This window comes from Ursus americanus, chromosome 25, assembly GCF_024610735.1.
Source record: "Ursus americanus isolate L20-20 chromosome 25, mUrsAme1.1.p, whole genome shotgun sequence".
Taxonomy (NCBI): domain Eukaryota; kingdom Metazoa; phylum Chordata; class Mammalia; order Carnivora; family Ursidae; genus Ursus; species Ursus americanus.
In genome coordinates, this window is record NC_142151.1 from 31,540,889 (window position 1) to 31,558,370 (window position 17,482).

At 36.5% G+C, this 17,482-nt stretch overlaps 1 protein-coding gene across 1 annotated transcript in view; it reads right to left on the reverse strand.

Annotated features, from left to right (window-relative positions):
- Positions 1 to 822: 822 nt before the first annotated feature.
- CPNE8 (copine 8) overlaps positions 823 to 17,482 on the reverse strand; it is a 211,855-nt gene continuing 195,195 nt past the window's right edge. The window contains exons 17-20 of the mRNA XM_045776528.2: positions 16,731 to 16,833; positions 15,064 to 15,121; positions 10,246 to 10,319; positions 823 to 2,715 (exon numbers count right to left, since the gene is read on the reverse strand). Of these exons, the coding sequence (XP_045632484.1) occupies positions 2,527 to 2,715; positions 10,246 to 10,319; positions 15,064 to 15,121; positions 16,731 to 16,833 (424 nt within the window). The 3' untranslated portion in view covers positions 823 to 2,526. The remainder of the gene's footprint in view (positions 2,716 to 10,245; positions 10,320 to 15,063; positions 15,122 to 16,730; positions 16,834 to 17,482) is intronic.

A 17,482-nucleotide genomic window follows, 5' to 3' on the forward strand; every position in this document is an offset into this window, starting at 1 on the left:
ATAAATAATGAGGCAATGGATGTGCTAAAACTCAACGCATATTTGAGTTCACAAAAGGTACTGATTACTGTTAGCTGAGGTTTCAAAGAACATGGCTAAGGAGAGTTGTGGCTTAGGCTAGAAGATGGCAAAGAGTATTTTAGGCAGAGGCCTAAGGAGAGAGCCTGAGAGAAGGAAAGAGTAGGGACTATGTGTGAGACTCCAGATGAACCCAGATTGGTTGGGAAAAGTGATAAGACGAGTCTGGATGATTTTAATATTCATTTGGAAAGCAATGGGAATTGATATCATATAACTGGGTGAGACCAGTGTTGGAGATACTTGACTTGTATAAATCACTCCATCCCTTCCGACTTGGTTTCTTCCTTTATGCAGAGATGAGATAAGATTGGGTATTTTCTAAAATAAAATATAGAACTAATATGGGGGCACCTGGGTGTCTCGGTCGGTTAAGCATCAAACTCTTGATTTGGGCTCAGGTCATGATCTCAGGGTTGTTGGATTGAGCCCTGCATTGGGTTCCGTGCTCAGTATGGAGTCTGCTTGAGATTCTTTCTCTGCCCCTCCCCCAGCTCACACGTTCTCTAAATAAATAAAAAAAATAAAATAAAATAAAATAAATCTTAAAAAAAAAAAAAGAACTGACGTCACATGCATTTCTACCATACAAAGGGCAAGGTCTGTAACTAAAGATTATTTCTTAGCCGTCTGCCCCCACTAGGTTTGGGCACATTACTACTAGATACTAGATAAGAAAGTATACATCCTTCATTTTCTTTGATTAGTTCAAAGTAAAATAAATAATATTTGACAAGAGGAAAATACTGACCTTACTCATTTTTATTTCTTTGGACTAATGAATGAAGGTAAATTAAAAAAATTCATTAGGTTATTAGCTCTACTGGTGAAAATATTTCAGATCAGTAAGGGAAATCATCACACTCGTCACTCACACACAAAATTTACAGAACAAGTAGTTATCCTTTTAAAGATTTTAATACATACTTAAAAATGGACAATTTATTATTACGTAATTATATAACATTGATAATGTTAGATATGTGGGTGTATATATTTTTCTTTTCAATAAAATAGTTTCATGCTTATAAAAGTCACCCTAAGTCAACTTGGACAAAGAGAACAACATACAGTAGAAATCAACCAAGTAGTAAACAGGGTATAAGTAAGGAAAAATATTATAAAGCGGTTATATTGTTGACACAAAAGAAAAAAAATAAATACACTTTTCCATTATTTGAAGGCGATTCACAATCATTTCCAGGAATTCTGTGAGAATTTAAGGCCATTTGTTCTAACGAAATGCTTTAATTTAGACACAACATCACAAAACTGTTAATTCTTGTAAAAACTGTACATGCAAAAACTCTTTCCAAGTCATTGTGGACAGGCAGTTCAGCACGTAGGAGTAGGTTATCTCACAAATGTGTTGTGCACTAAGTCACGTGGTTGTGTTTATTGAACTGGGAATTTCACAAAAAACTTCCAGCCTGTGCACCCTGCATGGCAACATGGAAAGGTGATAACAAGGAGTCCGAATCAAGAGAGCCAGTATCCCTTTGAATTAAAATATCTAGACAAGGTGTAATGGAATAAAAAGTTTAAAACTTCTGCTACATGGTTCACAGTTAAATATTCTGGGTTTAGTCTTTCTAAACAGCAACAGTATATAAAGATGCTACTCGGTACAAAGTATTTTCTATGCATTGTACAGTTCACGATGTTTGACTTCCTATTATTTCTACTGAGAATTACAGAACATAAACTGACTGCAGCCTAAATTTAGAACCCAAGCTCCATGAAAAACGCTAGTTCGTACAGGATGCACATCTGCTAAGCTTAAACTCCCACACTTGGCAAACAACGCAGAGGAACTCATTACGAAGCAGATGCGGCCTCATAAGACAATTCACTTAACTGAGAAATACGAAAGCGTCTCTCCTTTCCCTTATTTGCAATTGTATTTGTCCAGACAGTCATTCAAAGAGATATTGCTCTTGTGATTATAGCTATTGCAATTTAGAAGACAAAGGATTCAATATTCAAAACTCTTATTCTTAAGAACAGTTATAAAAGTATTGAAATTTAAAAAGTAGTAACATGTAAACATTGATACAGAGAGACTGCTTCCCTATACACACAGCAGTCGAGGACAATAGTTGAGTTAAAAACTGTTTGTGCTTTTTCCCAACAATACATTGGAAATTAGCTATTTCTGTCCAAAAAAAAAAAAAAAAAAAAAAGGAAGAAAGAAGATTCAGAGAAGACATCCATATTTTGCTTCAAGCATTTAAACAATTTTTCTGTTGCTCATGCAACAACCATATTTACAGTTTTGGTTTAGAAAGAGAATTAATTTTGGATCCAAGAAAGCATATTAACCAGTACTGCTGAAACCAAACTGAGAAAAGTATCTCATTCCCTGGTTCATTACCGAGCACCAGGAGCAAAGCGTTGAGTCAGCAGTTCTAAACGGTGTGTAGTTAACGGGAGCAGATCTGAGCACAGTCATATCTGAGTCTGTAACACATGTGTCGGTGGGGTGTAGGGTGGAGGCGCAGGGGATGGCTTGATTCCACGGGCCCTCATGTAGGAGAGGAACTGCTCAGGGATCTCAGCTAGGACATCTTTAGCCAATCTAGCCATGCTCAGTATGTGGTTTCCGCTTCTGTCAATATAATCCCGGAATGGCACGAACTAAAACAGAGGTGAAAGAAAGTTATTTCAGAGACTTTAGCATGCTGTTTAATAGACACAAAAAGCAACACATGTAAACATTTGGTTGAGAACCAGAGAAGCCTGGAGGAATGGTTAGATGGATAATAATTAATATGCATTTTAAAGAGATTTGATTCATTATGAACAGCGAGCTATCACAGTGACCAAAACTTTCTACTGTATATGCTTTATGTAAAAAGGGATGAAATTGTTTTCTATGTTTTTTTCTCCCAATAACTCCTGTGCCCTGATCCCGACAGGTCCATCATGTTGCTACAGGTGTTCCGCGGTTTTGAGTTCTATACCTCACGTGACTCCCAATAGGATAGAGCATTTACCTCTTCAGGGCTCAGTTTCCTGCCAATGGAGTTAATACATGCCTAAATCAGCTTTCAATGCAGAAATAGTATCCAGTGGAGGGTAAAAAAAGAAAGTATGTACTGTTGAAAAAGCCTAAACACGTGTGAAGTATTTTAAATTATTACTAAAACATCAAATCACATGTCTGAGATGTTGGTTTTTTAAAATCTGTTACTTGGAATGGAAAAAAAATTCAGCATAAGAGTTGGTATACTTCTTACTGAAATATCATCATTCTTGTTTTTACATCATATAAAAATAATTGCTCTATCTCTACGTAGATAAGCAATTATGTGAGAGCCATTATCAGCTCAACATTAAATACTCTGGCAGTCAATTGCCTGATTCTATCTTCATTTACAATGGCTACTTAAGTTACTAAACATGTGCTGTTCGAGGGCATTAGTTCGATTTCCCTTCAGAGACATGATGATTCTTGAAGCAACCTGGAAATGTTTGGAACCATTAATGTTGTGAACCCAGTAATTTTAGGTCTTAGAGAAAAGGCACAGTGAAGACATTTGATAATGTTGAACAATTTCTAAGTGTAATATTTAACAGTTTGAATTAAATCATTTTTTCTCCTCTAGAGAGAGAGAGCATACTCCCATCTCCTACTATATTATAACTGTGTTAAATTTATTTTGAAAAAGTAACTATTGACTTAAGTAGCTACTCAGGAAGTGCTTTCAGAAAAAACTATTACGAGGAAGTAGGCTTTAAAATGGTCAGATTGCTACAGATAAACCAAATTAAAATTTTAAGAAATCGAATAGCAAGTGAAATACTTTTTATGCAGTGAACACAGCCTCTTTTAAGGAAGAGCAGAAAATTACTCCTTTCTTTTTAAAATAAGACATACTGTAGGCAGAAGCAACCTATATGACTATAATTTTACCCTGTCTTGCTAACCAGGAGGAAAACTCAACCCAGCTTTCAGAAAAGTGTAGTAGAAAGGTGACAAAGCTTTCTCTTACACCTGAAGGGAGCTAAGCAAGGGTAAGAAAAACTAATAGAGCAAATATAATCTTCAACTGAGAAGAGAGCTAAGGGGATGTGAACTTGTGTGAAGTCAAATTATCTAACTTTGGGCAAGACTTGACATTCTTAACAAAAAAAATCAAAGAGGTGCAAAAAAGTTAGGTTTTTTTTTTTTTTTCTTTTCTCTGAAACTATAATTAGAGAAGTGAGAAAACGGGCATCAACAAGATTGAGGATTAATGAGAAAAAAGATATCTAATTGCTATACCTTACTTCATTCTTTTAAAGGGCATAGCATTTTAAAAATAAACATTTAGTATGCTTAGTATACAGTAATTATCCCCCAATAAGAGTTCAGTTTTTCAGAAATCTGCAGCTAATACATCCATTTGAGGGAAAGGACGGCACCGCTGGCCAGCAGTTGAGCTCACCCATTGTATGTTTAGCCCAACTCAGCTCTTGTATTTTTCTTTGCCTCCCTACCTTTACTTCTACACCGTAGACGTTAAACTCATTTATCTTTTTACCCCCTATTCTCCCAAACCCTGGAATTAGACTGCCCAGGTGCAAAGGCTGGTTCTCAAGACTTATTAGCTGCACGATCTGAGACAAATGATTTTCCACTCCTTGCTTCCGTTTCCTCTTCTAAAAATGAGGATCACCATAATAATACCTGCTTTATTAGGTTGCTATATTAAGTAAGTTAACATGTGAAGTACTTAAAACAGTGTTCAACTCATAACATGTATTATATATGGTAATTATTGTAATCATCCCTACCATTACTATTCATCAACTTATACATGTATATATTCAATATAAATATGAAACTATATTCTTAATAGTTTTCTATTCACATTCACATCAAACATTAAATACAAGGAATGACCTCCTCCATTTAGCTCTATTGAATTTAAGTACAATATCAGTGTTGTCTTCTAAGCAATTCCTGGGCTTTTTGTTATTTTAAAAACACCCATTGCTTCATCTTTCCAGCAAATGCTAGGAGATGTGACAACTTTTTTAATGAAGTAAATTAAAATTCATCTTTAAGAATGTTGTGATGCTCTGGGATGTCAAAACTTAGCTTCACAACCACCCTTCTCATAATACATGCAGATCTACTCATATTTAAAACATGTTCATAAATAATGGGTAAGAAAGAAATCTTAGTTTTCAGCTGAAGAGAAAAGCATATATCACATTTAACTTAGGCTTGTTCAGTGGGGCCCCAAATTCTGCCTGCCCCCTGAATCTTGGGGGGGCTTGCCCCCAGGTTGAGAATCGCGGCCATAGAGGGTTCCTGTTACCAACACGGGTATACCTTATCCCACCTGTGTGCTGGGAGTAGACAAAAAATGTTGAGAACTTTCTACTCACTAACCAAAATTATCTAAACCTTTCCCAAAGGGACCCAACTCTTGAATCACCTCACAAGGTATGCTCCTAAGTGAGAGATGAAAATGACAAGTGACTCTTCATTTCCTTTACTTCCTTTTTTTTTTTTTTAAGATTTTATTTATTTATTCGACAGAGATAGAGACAGCCAGCGAGAGAGGGAACACAAGCAGGGGGAGTGGGAGAGGAAGAAGCAGGCTCATAGTGGAGGAGCCCGATGTGGGACTCGATCCCACAACGCCAGGATCACGCCCTGGGCCGAAGGCAGACACTTAACAACCGCTGTGCCACCCAGGAGATCTGCCTTTACTTCTTCTTAACGTCAAATCTTACAGGGGTCAGGGCATAATATGCCCTCTGTAACACTATCGCTCATACCCTTCTACAATCAGTTTCCCACTCAACTTCTCAGACCACTCTGATTATTGTCTTTTTTTTTTTTTTCTATCATTCATTTCTGATCACTGTACCCGGGGACCTCCTGTTCAAAATAATGCTCACACATTTGTGGGTGAATGCTGTTCATCAACTACCCCCACAAATTAACTTGGACCCTTAAAATGTTCAGTCTAGAGGGATAAATCGGTTTTTACTTTGCACCAATTTATCACATTCATCTGAAGAATACCAATAAATGCATTCTGCTCTGCAGAAATATACTATATCCTTGACACTCTACATTTTTTTTTCCGCATCCCTCCAGTACAAGGAAAATGTTCCACATGGCTGCTCTAACGGCTGGCTTTGCCCATTTGTGAAAACAAGTTTTGAATCAGTTTGGGCAAATGGACTTTTAGTTGCTGTTCTGCTCAATGTTACTTGATTGTTCCTACTGTGCTGAGCTCCATTAGTGATTTTCAAGTCTAAGCCTTCAAGGTTATTATTCTCCTTTTAATGGAAAATATGATTTAAATATAATTTTTAAGGAAATGATAGGCCAACCAACAGCTGCATGCAGCCAGAAGAGATGGCACTGCATTACACACAGTGGCAATTCATAGCACAAACAAACAAATAGGAAGCCTTTACATATATTGATGTAAGAAAATAACTCATTTAAGTTTTAGAATAACAACCATAGGATCTCATCCTGCTTACTGTTTACACTATAGTCATGAGATTCATGCTTGAGGCAATGAGTATAATCACACATAAGGCTGACTAAAGTGTCCCATGTCAAGGTACGGCTACTGTGAAATAGTGACATAAAAATGAATTTGCACCGGACTAGGCCAACAGATCATCTAAAAATAATAACTACGATTGGCACGAATACATTTATCGAGCAACTGGTAGGTAACAGGTCTTCTGCTAAAAGATTTATACAGTATCTCATTAAAGTTTAATAAGCATGTTACCCATATTTTGAGTTTACAGAAGAGGAAGCTGAAACTCGGAGAGTTGGATTAACTTAGATCGGACACTTACCAGTACCCATCATTATCTGAACCTAACCTGATCTAACCCTGAGACATGAACTACTACAGTAATATGAAAGGGGAAATAGATCCTAGTAATCTTCACTAGAATATTGGCTTTTATGAGAGTAGGTGTGTTATAACAGAAAGAACACAGGTTTTGGAATCAGAACTCTGTTGGAAATTTGCATCTACCAATTTATGACTTAAATAATTTTGCACAAGTTGCTACCTGGGCCCCAGTTTCCTTATTCATAAATTACTACAAGGCAAAAAGTGACCAGTATTTTTAGGAAGATATAATGTGCTATGTGAATAAATATTTGGACAAAGAGGGGAAATAAGTTCAGGTGTGCAGAGAGGGCTTTGTGCAAGCCTATATAATGGGAACTTTCAAAATGTAGGATTTTAATCAGCACAGATAAAGAAGAGTATTCCAGGTGAAATAATGAGAGGAAATAAAAACAAGAACAATGGAATGTGTGATGCAAATACAGTTGGTAGTCCTATTTGTCTAGACAAAGTGTGTGTGTGTGTGTGTGTGTGTGTGTGTGTGTGTGTGTGTGTGTGTTTAGCTAAAGAGGAGGACTGGGGTCATGGAGATTCTTAAATGCTATATTTAGGATCAAAGTTATACATAATTTTTGTTAAGAATTTCAGAATCAGATATTTTAAGGTTAGATCTTGACTTTACTTCTTACTAGCTACATGACTATGGACGAGAAGAATTAAACCTCATTTCTTTCTTTCTTTCATTTTTTTTTTTTTTGTAAAATGTAGTAATCAAAGTACCTGCATAAGGTCGATTAAGGATTGAGTGAAGCAATACTATAGCTGTTAGCCTGCCTAGCATACAAAAGGAGTTAATAAATGACTCAATATTATTATACGAAGAAGTTGGAAGCCACTTAAGGTTTGACATGATAATGAGAACTCCATCCGCTACCCTCAACTTTCTGCTAAACCTCAGCTACCTTTGGCTTTTGTTATTATTTGCAGCCTTAGGCTTTTGTTTGCCCACTTAAAAATTTGGGTTCCATTTTCAGTGCATTAACCTAATTTGCTTCAACATATAAGAAATTGGAAGTAATGAAAACGTAAGAGAGCCTAAGTGGACCGGGTTTTCCGATAACATTTTAACCAGCAGTATTTACAGCATCAATTGTGATGGCTTAGATAATTTTCTGATGCTGGAGACTGACAGTATTATCCTCGGTGTGCTCTTGTGACCCCACTACTCTAAATATTCAAGAGTATTTCTATTCCTGAAAATAAACTCATTTAAAAAACATTTTACTTGGGGCGCCTGGGTGGCTCAGTGGTTAAGCGTCTGCCTTCGGCTCGGGGCATGATCCCAGAGTCCTGGGATCGAGCCCCACATTAGGCCCCTCCGCTGGAAGCCTGCTTCTTCCTCTCCCACTCCCCCTGCTTGTGTTCCCTCTTTCGCTGACTGTCTCTATCTCTGTCAAATGAATAAAATCTTTAAAAAAAAAAAAAACTTTTACTGGATGGTGGAACCTGGAAAACTGTGATGGTGGAATATTTTTATTTTTATTTCTTTCAGAGCGGGGAGGGGCAGAAGGAGAGAGAGAATCCTTAGCAAGCCCCACACCCAGTGCAGAGCCCAGCGCCGGGCTTGGTCTCACAACCCTGAGATCATGACAACTACCCCTTACAGAAGAAAATAGTAGCAAGTTTCTCTTAAGCATCATGACAATGCCATGAGATATGAGGTTGCCTCTACTGATTTTGTAAAAGTTCATTACAGGAGCAACATAACACATTCCAAAGAACTTCAAATTCATACTTCCCTTCAGTAATTTGATTTTTTGGAAACTGTGAGTCAGACATTATGAAGAGCTTTTAGATAAAGTGTAATTACTTAGACCTATAATTATGCTAATAAGGTTAAGGTGAATAATCATGTGTCTAATTATGAAAACAAAACACCACGGGATACTTAAATAAATGACCACATCATCATGTTCCTTTTCGCAGCTGCTTTTAACCTAATCATTCATGTGTGTGTGCTTTTTACTCTACCAAGAATGATAGGTTAAAAAGTTTAAATCATATTTAACTATCTTTTAAAAAAAACCTGTTCTACAGATGCTTCCATTTTAAAACTTAATTCTGCTGCCTGATAAAGAACAATGCTTTTTAAAATCTTTATCAATATTAATCCTTATATTAATATATTTACAGATTATTTTCTATTTCTCCCTCAAAGCATTTTAATCATTTTTTGTTGTCTTTTACTGAGTTCTATTTCAGAAATGTATTTTATCTACATGATCTCACTTAATCTTTACAACAATGCCAGAACACTGAAATTTAGAAAGCTCATTCAAGTTATCACGGTGAATAATTCAGGATTTGAACTAATTCTGCAGCATTCCAAATTCTGTGGGATTCTCTTAATGACTGTTCTTTGGGTGAATGTATAAATTGTCATTAAGGAGATGATACTGAAGTCCATTGTTTGCTCCTTCAGAACTTTCATAGCATGTGCTGAGACCTTTGCTTTCCTATTTAAAAAGGTGCACTTCACAGCTGTTTTTCTTTTGTAAAAACCTAAAAGATACGGAAACTCTAATATGTAGCCATTTAGTTGAATTAACTGCTTGCTTTCAATGATAAATGTAAACTATATTGATTGGCTGCTGATTTTTTTCTCTTCTATTCACTCCCAGAATAGGTTTTAGTTACGTATTTTTCTTGATTTTAACAGGTATAAATCATAAATACTACATAAAATATTATGTTGTTATTATTTTGTTATATATCATATTATTATATAATTACCTTATATCATCTCTATATAATTACATTTAAAATGTATAAAATTTATATTTTTATATAAATTTCTGTATTTACATAAAATTTTAAGATCTATTTCTCTACCTTTCTAACCATAATCTAGGGAGAAATATAAAAATATCTAGTTTTGGTTTGTTACCACTAAATTTATTTAAATTGAAATGTAATCAGGTATCTTAAAATATATTTAGTCTTTGTTGAGGACTAAACAATGAATAGATAAGCGTCATTAAAAAGTCTGTTATGTTTCTACCTTCTAACTTTACCAAAGATCTCAATGATATTTTCTGGCAATATTAAAGTAGGAAAAGACATTTATTAACATTTCTATTTTATATATAATGAACCTGAAATACAAGAAATACTCTCTTGTACTTATTCTAGGCCCTACTTGCCATGCATCTCATAGCGAATCAACCGACTAAATTAAGCAGAACCTGAGAGTCCTGCTTTCGGTGTAATTTATTTACAAATCAGAGCCGACAGGCTCCTCACAATGAACTAAACAAATAATTTCCATAAAATTTCTTACCTGTACGATATCCCTTTCAGCATATTTTCCCCTGGAGGAAACTCTTACATCATCTCCATCCAATTCAACCATCGCTTGAAAATAAAATAAGACCATTTATCCAGTGCATTTCAACAATGTACTTAAATAATGCAGGCGATAGGAAATCAAGATGTCTGAAGACGTAATGCGTCCTGTGTCAAGGAAGAACGCTTGTTGACCCCTTCATCTCCTCAGTCATTCTGCCACAAAACTTGACTGAGTGCAAATTTTACACCTGAAGAAAGCTAGCCAAGACCCCATGTGACCCTTTGAAAGATGGATGAGCCAGCTTAGTATGGGTACAGCTCCCCATCCTAGAGGTTCTCAATTCTGGGTTATACGCTTACATGACTGATTGGGCAAGTGATGCTAACCATTCAACTCCTGTCATCTTTCTCATTTAAGAAACTTGGCACTAATCACAGAATTTCCAATAACAATTTGAACTTTATTCTCATGGAAAGTACAACAAAGCTATGTATCCATATCACCCAACTTCTACTTTATTAATGGATTTTAAAACAAAGAGGGATTTGCTCTGCCCTACATTGACTGGATAAAGTATGACTTTCTGAAGTTTTGTTTTTGTTTTTGTTTTTTTTTGGTGGGTTAAGAAATAATGTCAGCATTAGATAGATCAGCTGGTATTTGTGAATGCTGTGATATAAATGGACAGCTGGTAATAAAGTAATGTTATGCTGCAATTAAGAACATTTTCCAGAGTTTATTAAGTTTTCAGTGAGAATTCTCTAAGTAATTAATTACATGAGGAATGCTAATTTGTATTTAAAGTATAATTCTATTACTGATAATTCATTTTGTATGCACATGACATTCACCAGACTCCGGAGGGCCACTTGCAATTATAATGTTTGCCTCTTCACCCTCCAAAAACCACTGCTCCATCAGAATACAATCCTCACCTTTTCATTATTTTCTTTAGTGCTTGGATAATGCATCTGGGTTAAAAACATCGTTTTCAATTTTACTTTTCTACACATGTTCATGAGCCAACATCTGGGCTGAAACAAGTGCACATAAATGATAGAGCCACCACTCAATAATTTGCTTAGATATACAATACATGTCATAATTTAATAAATGTGTATATTATCAATAATAAGGAAATTTATTTAAAATACAAAAGATCTACAAAACAAATGAGCAAAGGGAAAAGAAAAGAGTGAGGGAGACAAAGTGAGAAACAGATTCTTAATTAAAGAGAACAATCTGATGGTTACCAGAGGGGAGCTGGGTGGGGGGATAGGTGAAATAGGTGGTGGGGATTAAGGAGTGCACCCGTGGAGATGAGCACCAGGTGATATATGGAAGTATTGAATCACTATATTGTACACCTGAAACTAATATTACACTGTATCTGAACTAACTGGAATTAAGAAGAAGAAGAAGATGCAGAGGAAGAAGAGGAAGAGGAGGAACAAGGTGAAGGAGGGGGAAGGGAAGGAGAAGAAGAAAATTACAAAAGATCTATTTTTCTTCCTTACTTATTAGGAATGTAAATAGGAGAAGTCATTATGCTCAAATACTTTCAATTGTTAATTCCTTTCTTTGGTTTAGTTTTGCTTCAAAATTTCCTGTGACTTTGACACATAAATGTACAGTGATAGTGAAAAGCCAGCAATTGCAGGAAGTTCTCCTTTACTAACAGAAAACAAGAATTTGATGACAATCTGGGTCTCACCTTCCACAATCCCCTATAATCTCCATCGGTCTTTGTGAATGTTTCATTCCAAATAAGGAAAATGACAGTTATTCAGGCAATAATGCATTAGAATGCAATCCTATAAAATAGCACCCACTTTTCAGCATATCCTTTGGGTTAAAAAGCTGCAGGGAGCAAGAATCGGAGACTACACTTTTGAGACCAAGGAGAAAAGACACGGTGTGGAAATGGTGGAAGGGTCCTGTTCACCCTTCAGGTTTTCACCTGCTCCACAAAGAGCAAGAGACTGTAAAGCCCCAGTTCCCCACAAGTACTTCTCCTTGGAAAAAAACATTTTTAAGAGAGAGAATCGCACTTCTTTCTAGCTGTGGGAGACACAATGAAATTAGAACCCCTTCTCTTTCTCCCCTTCTACTAACTCAGATAAAGTAGGTAGCCTGATGCTGCTTTGACTTTTTGCCTTTTAAGGATAAAGAAATCCTGCCTGGAGAAACCTTTCTTCTCAATGAAAGTGCTTTATGGAGGAGTGAAAAATCACTGGGGAAAAATTACACAGAAAGTTTTAAATTGTTCTTTTAAAATACAGAAACGAGACATTTGAATACTCATTAATTGAATACTTTATTCCGAATCCCTCTACCTTCAAAAAACAGATGACAAGTCTGCCTTTCTTGCCCATGCAAAGAATGTCGTTCTTGTTAGACTTGTGCAGATGTTGGATTTAGGTGGTTAACTGATAAAATGTGCGAGTTTTATCTCAGTCTTTCCTTACGTCAGTTTCTACGTGTGGTATATAAACTTACTCAACCTTAGATTGGGAAGTGTCGCGAGAAAGGCTCTTCCTGACAGGATAGCACAATCTGAACGTAAGTCACAGATTTTCTATATGAAAATGAGTATTAGCGATGGAGAGAAGAGAGGAATTTTGAGAGGAGAGAAAGAAAACACTTTAGAGAAGCACCTGTGTCTCCTACTGGAATAGTCTACTTTTCCAGTACTGTCCTGGAAGAGTTTCCATCCTATTAAAACTTTTGTCATGGTGAGAGCAGAAGTTGGGTGTCGCAGGACCCTATTTCCCTGTCCCCATGTTTGCCAGAGGAAAGTGTCACTCTAATTCCCAGGAAGGAATTCTATTGGGAAGGCAACTTCCCTCTTTGTCTCAATCTTCACTCTCGGAAAGAGGACTGACTGATTCATGGGATTACACGGGATTCCTAAAATGAGAAGGGACTGACTCTGAAAGCCCTCTCACTAGGAGCAGCCTATCCTCAGTTTGAATGTAATTTCTCCCTGTGCCATGATTCACAGGCCAGGCTCAGCCCTTGTAGAGAGGAGGCCTGGAGACAAGGCTGAGGTCATTCAACCTTGGTGGAAAAATAGTGACGAGTCTGATTCTGTGCAGAGGTTAACCCAAACTCTCAAACGTCGCACCGCTAGTAATAAAAAGCTTATATTGTGGTCTCTGAGTGATTCCTACATATTTTCTTTCCAATTTGGGAAGTCAGAGAGGGAAATGATGAATTCGGGTACCTTAAAATCCTAATAAATAATTCATTGGGAACCAAAGAAATGAAGAAAATAAACAGCTGTGGCAGCTGGGTGTGGGTAGTACTGCTGCTCTGAACAGAAATATGTGAGCAGAACGAGACCAGGAAGGGTCAGCGGCTCTGTATTCACACTTGTGGGCAGGCTCTACAGGAACGAGTGACTGAGGTGAGCTCATACACCTAACCACAGGCTCCCCCAGGAGTTGGGGAGACCCGGGATCCACCCAATGAGAGGTATGTCCTGAGGCAAAAGCAAATTAGTAACCGACGAAGACGGCATTAGTGAACCCCAGCCATCAGCAAGGTCTGTGAGTCACAGTCTATCGTAGATTAACGCAGATGATAAGCACACAATGCATTAACACGGAAGATGGCTCTTGGCTGTCCTGTCTCCAGAAAGGCTGTCCCAAATGCATGCCTGAAGTACAATGCAAACAGAAGTGACTATTCAGAGGCGGAGAAAATATTAGCAGAAGCAGCAGCAGTCAGAGCGAAATGGCTTTTCCTTTAGACACTGGAAGATTCTAAAGATGCAAAGCATGACCAATCAAGCATGGAATCGAAGGCAAGGAGTTCCAGGGCCGGCAGTGTTAACACCTTTGTCTGTGGTGCTTTCCCTGAGATTGGCACATCTGTACTATCCTTAAGGAGTCGGCTCTGGTGGCTAAACGAGAAACAGCCCCGTGATGACCGTAGTGTTAACCACGTAAGTGCCTAAATTAACCTGCGATGTACCAAAGGTTGTTCCAAATATTCTAAAATTATTCTCATTTCCAAAGTCCCAAGCTAAATGAATTGTCACTGTTAAAGTCAAAACACCTGAAGCAGGTGACTGCTATGCATGCAGTCGCCACGGAGTTCTCTCTGAAAGGAATTCACCAGATGACTGGGAACAGATTATCCTTAAAGAAGTTTACCCAGATCACTAGTTACACAAACACCTGTCACTTAATTGGCATTTGAACAAGGCCTGGGCCCAAACACAGAACTACCGAGTCACTCAATTTAGCATAATTTGATAAAGTGTCATTAAATCTCAGATGGTCAGGTCCATTTTCATTTTACTTCGCTTTTTCATATGACAGAACTTATATATTTATAAAGCTAATGTCTATCAACTCGCCAGTGTCTGAAAACCCATTAAAGTAGCATATTATGCTTGTGTTAACATCTCTCTTCACAACCTAATGGTTTATTAATTTAGGGTTCATCCTCAAGGGTTTTTAGTGAACCCAGAGTGTATTTTGCCTTAGGAACAACCACTCAATTTATCACTCTGTCAGTCGTAAAAAATATTATTTTGAGATACAAATCATCACTAATGGAATAGAAAGCTACATGTTGAATTAATCTATACCAGAGAGATAAGGTCCTAGTTGGAAGACAATCTTTTCATTTGCTCAACTTGATCGACTTCATGTGAGATACCTATGTCTATACATACATGGACATTATTTACGATCCACATTCATATTCACATTCTTATATACAAGAAACAGTGACTAAAGCATAATGAATCAGAGTAAATAAGCCCCCAAGGAATACTACTGAAATTTTATCACTTACCATCAAATTCTGCTGGTCCAACACCTACTATAATTATCGACATTGGAAGTTTTGAAGCCTTCAAAGAGAATACACATCAGTTCACAATTAAGAAATTGAATTCTGAAGAACAGAATTGAGGTTTAAGAAGAAAATAATATACTGCTTTGATATTTTTTCAAGATGTTCACAAAATAGGTTTGAACATATTTAAAATTAACAGAATAATATGCTCGATTCTACTCATTCTTTTTGAACTCTGTACACATGTTCGTCAGGAACGACCGGCCTTGGACAATATAAAAAATAAAAAAGTATTGCTCATCTGCTTTCATATGCTATTCTCAGCCAACATCTTCCCAAGCTGACTTTGGGTATCTTTGGTCACTTAATTTATGTTCTTGTTCCTCTCTAAACGGGAAAAAGAGGCACTATAGTTTGAAACAATGGTACCCTACTCTATCCCATTTACACCCAAGGGTAGGAAACGCAATTTTTATAGTAAATGAGTCAATACAAATGATAATAACAGAAAGTTATTATTAGAATGATTAAATTATGTATTAAATATCCATGAGATTGTGAGGGATACTGAATATTTGATGCAATAGCAAATTTTCCCATTATAGGTATCACTTACACTATGTAATCATTTGAAATAATTTCATGGTCAGAATGTGAGATCTGGCAACAGGGAGATGGAAGGGTGGCATGACCACATGTGCAGCTATGAAGGTCATCAAATTATGAATCATTGTTCCTCAGCACATCATGTCTTGTTAGTTTCAGCCTAAATTATTAAGTTCCTATTTTAAAGTGCACGCTAATGCCACTGACCAGAACATAAAGAAAATCAAGATGACTTTCACCCCTGTGTCTAGTTATAAAATAACAAATGTGTAAGCCTTTAGCGCTGCTTTTTATGTATGGATTTTCTAAGTATATGTCTATAATTCTTCCCCACAGGTGACTTTTTCCCCTCCACCAAACAGCTAATTATATTTTCCCTATGCTATTAATAATTATGATAAGAAATTCATTCGCACAATCCATTTTTACTAAATGCCAACTTTGTGCCAAACATTGCTAAACCTGGAATAGCAAGATAAGATGTAATTCTATAGATTACAGTCTAGTAAATATGGATTTTATAGATTCTAGTCTTATAAAGAAGACAATCAATTAATTGGATTTTATAGATTCTAGTCTTATAAAGAAATCAATTAAATAATCATAAAAATAAATACTTAGGAATTATGACAAGAAGAATGGTTTGTGAATCAAGTCCAGTCCTTTCCAGTTCTATAGAAATAAGAATGTCAGTACAGTTGTGTAACTGAAATGTAAATATAAGAAATATTCTGTACAAATTGTAAGATTGTGTACCAGGACATCCAACTAGAAGTAAATTCACTCATGTGCATGCAGATGATGCTATTACCTTATTTATTTTTATTTGGGGGGGATAATTGTTACACCTCAATTATCCACACCCCTCAGGGTAGTCCTTCAGGATTAATGGTACATGTGCATTCGAGTTGTCTGGATAAGGTGAAGAATGCAGTCAACTGCAGAGCCATAGGCATTTTATTTCACTATGAAGTCAACGAAAGTCAACTCTGCTTATTCAACCTAAATAGCACCATCCTGTCACTTAGCCAGCCCAAGACTGAATGACCCCTACTCACATTGACTATGGACTCCTTGGTTTGAGCCATATCCGAGATAACACCATCTGTCACAATCAGGAGCACAAAATACTGGGAACCGTCTTTTACAGAAGAGGCATATCTAAAGCAATGAAAGCAAAAGAATACCACAGAAAATAAAACAGTTCCTCTGTATGTGATGGTTACTAAATATAATTGCAACAGTCAACAAATCTTTAACTCAAGAAAATATTTAAGCATATGTTAGGAGTCTATATTTTGCAAGCTCTCAAATCATACATTTTTCTGAAATAGCACACGAGAATAACAGCAACATTGCCACATGCCAGCACACAGACATGCCTACCTGCCCTAGAAATTCATTCACTAATAATAGGTGAACTGGATGTGGATATGTTTAACACAAAAGAATGGATATAGCTTGCAGAACAGGTATCCTGGCCAACACATTATGTGTATGATCGTCAGTAAACTACTTAACTACCTAAACTTTATCTCCTCGTCTTTAAGATCAAGATCACACATATTTATATTATTAATAAAGAAACTGCACTCATGCTACTCAATCTGTAATACCATTTTATAAATGGTAGCAAGAATCATAAGTGTTTTTTGTTTTGAAATAGACACAGGTGACGCTTGCACAACATTGTGAATGTGCTGAATGTTAACCAAACTAACCTTCAACAAGGTTACTCTTACATTACGTGAATTTCACCTGAATGAAAAAATGCAAGAAACACTTTTTGACATACCCATAGTTCAAGTTC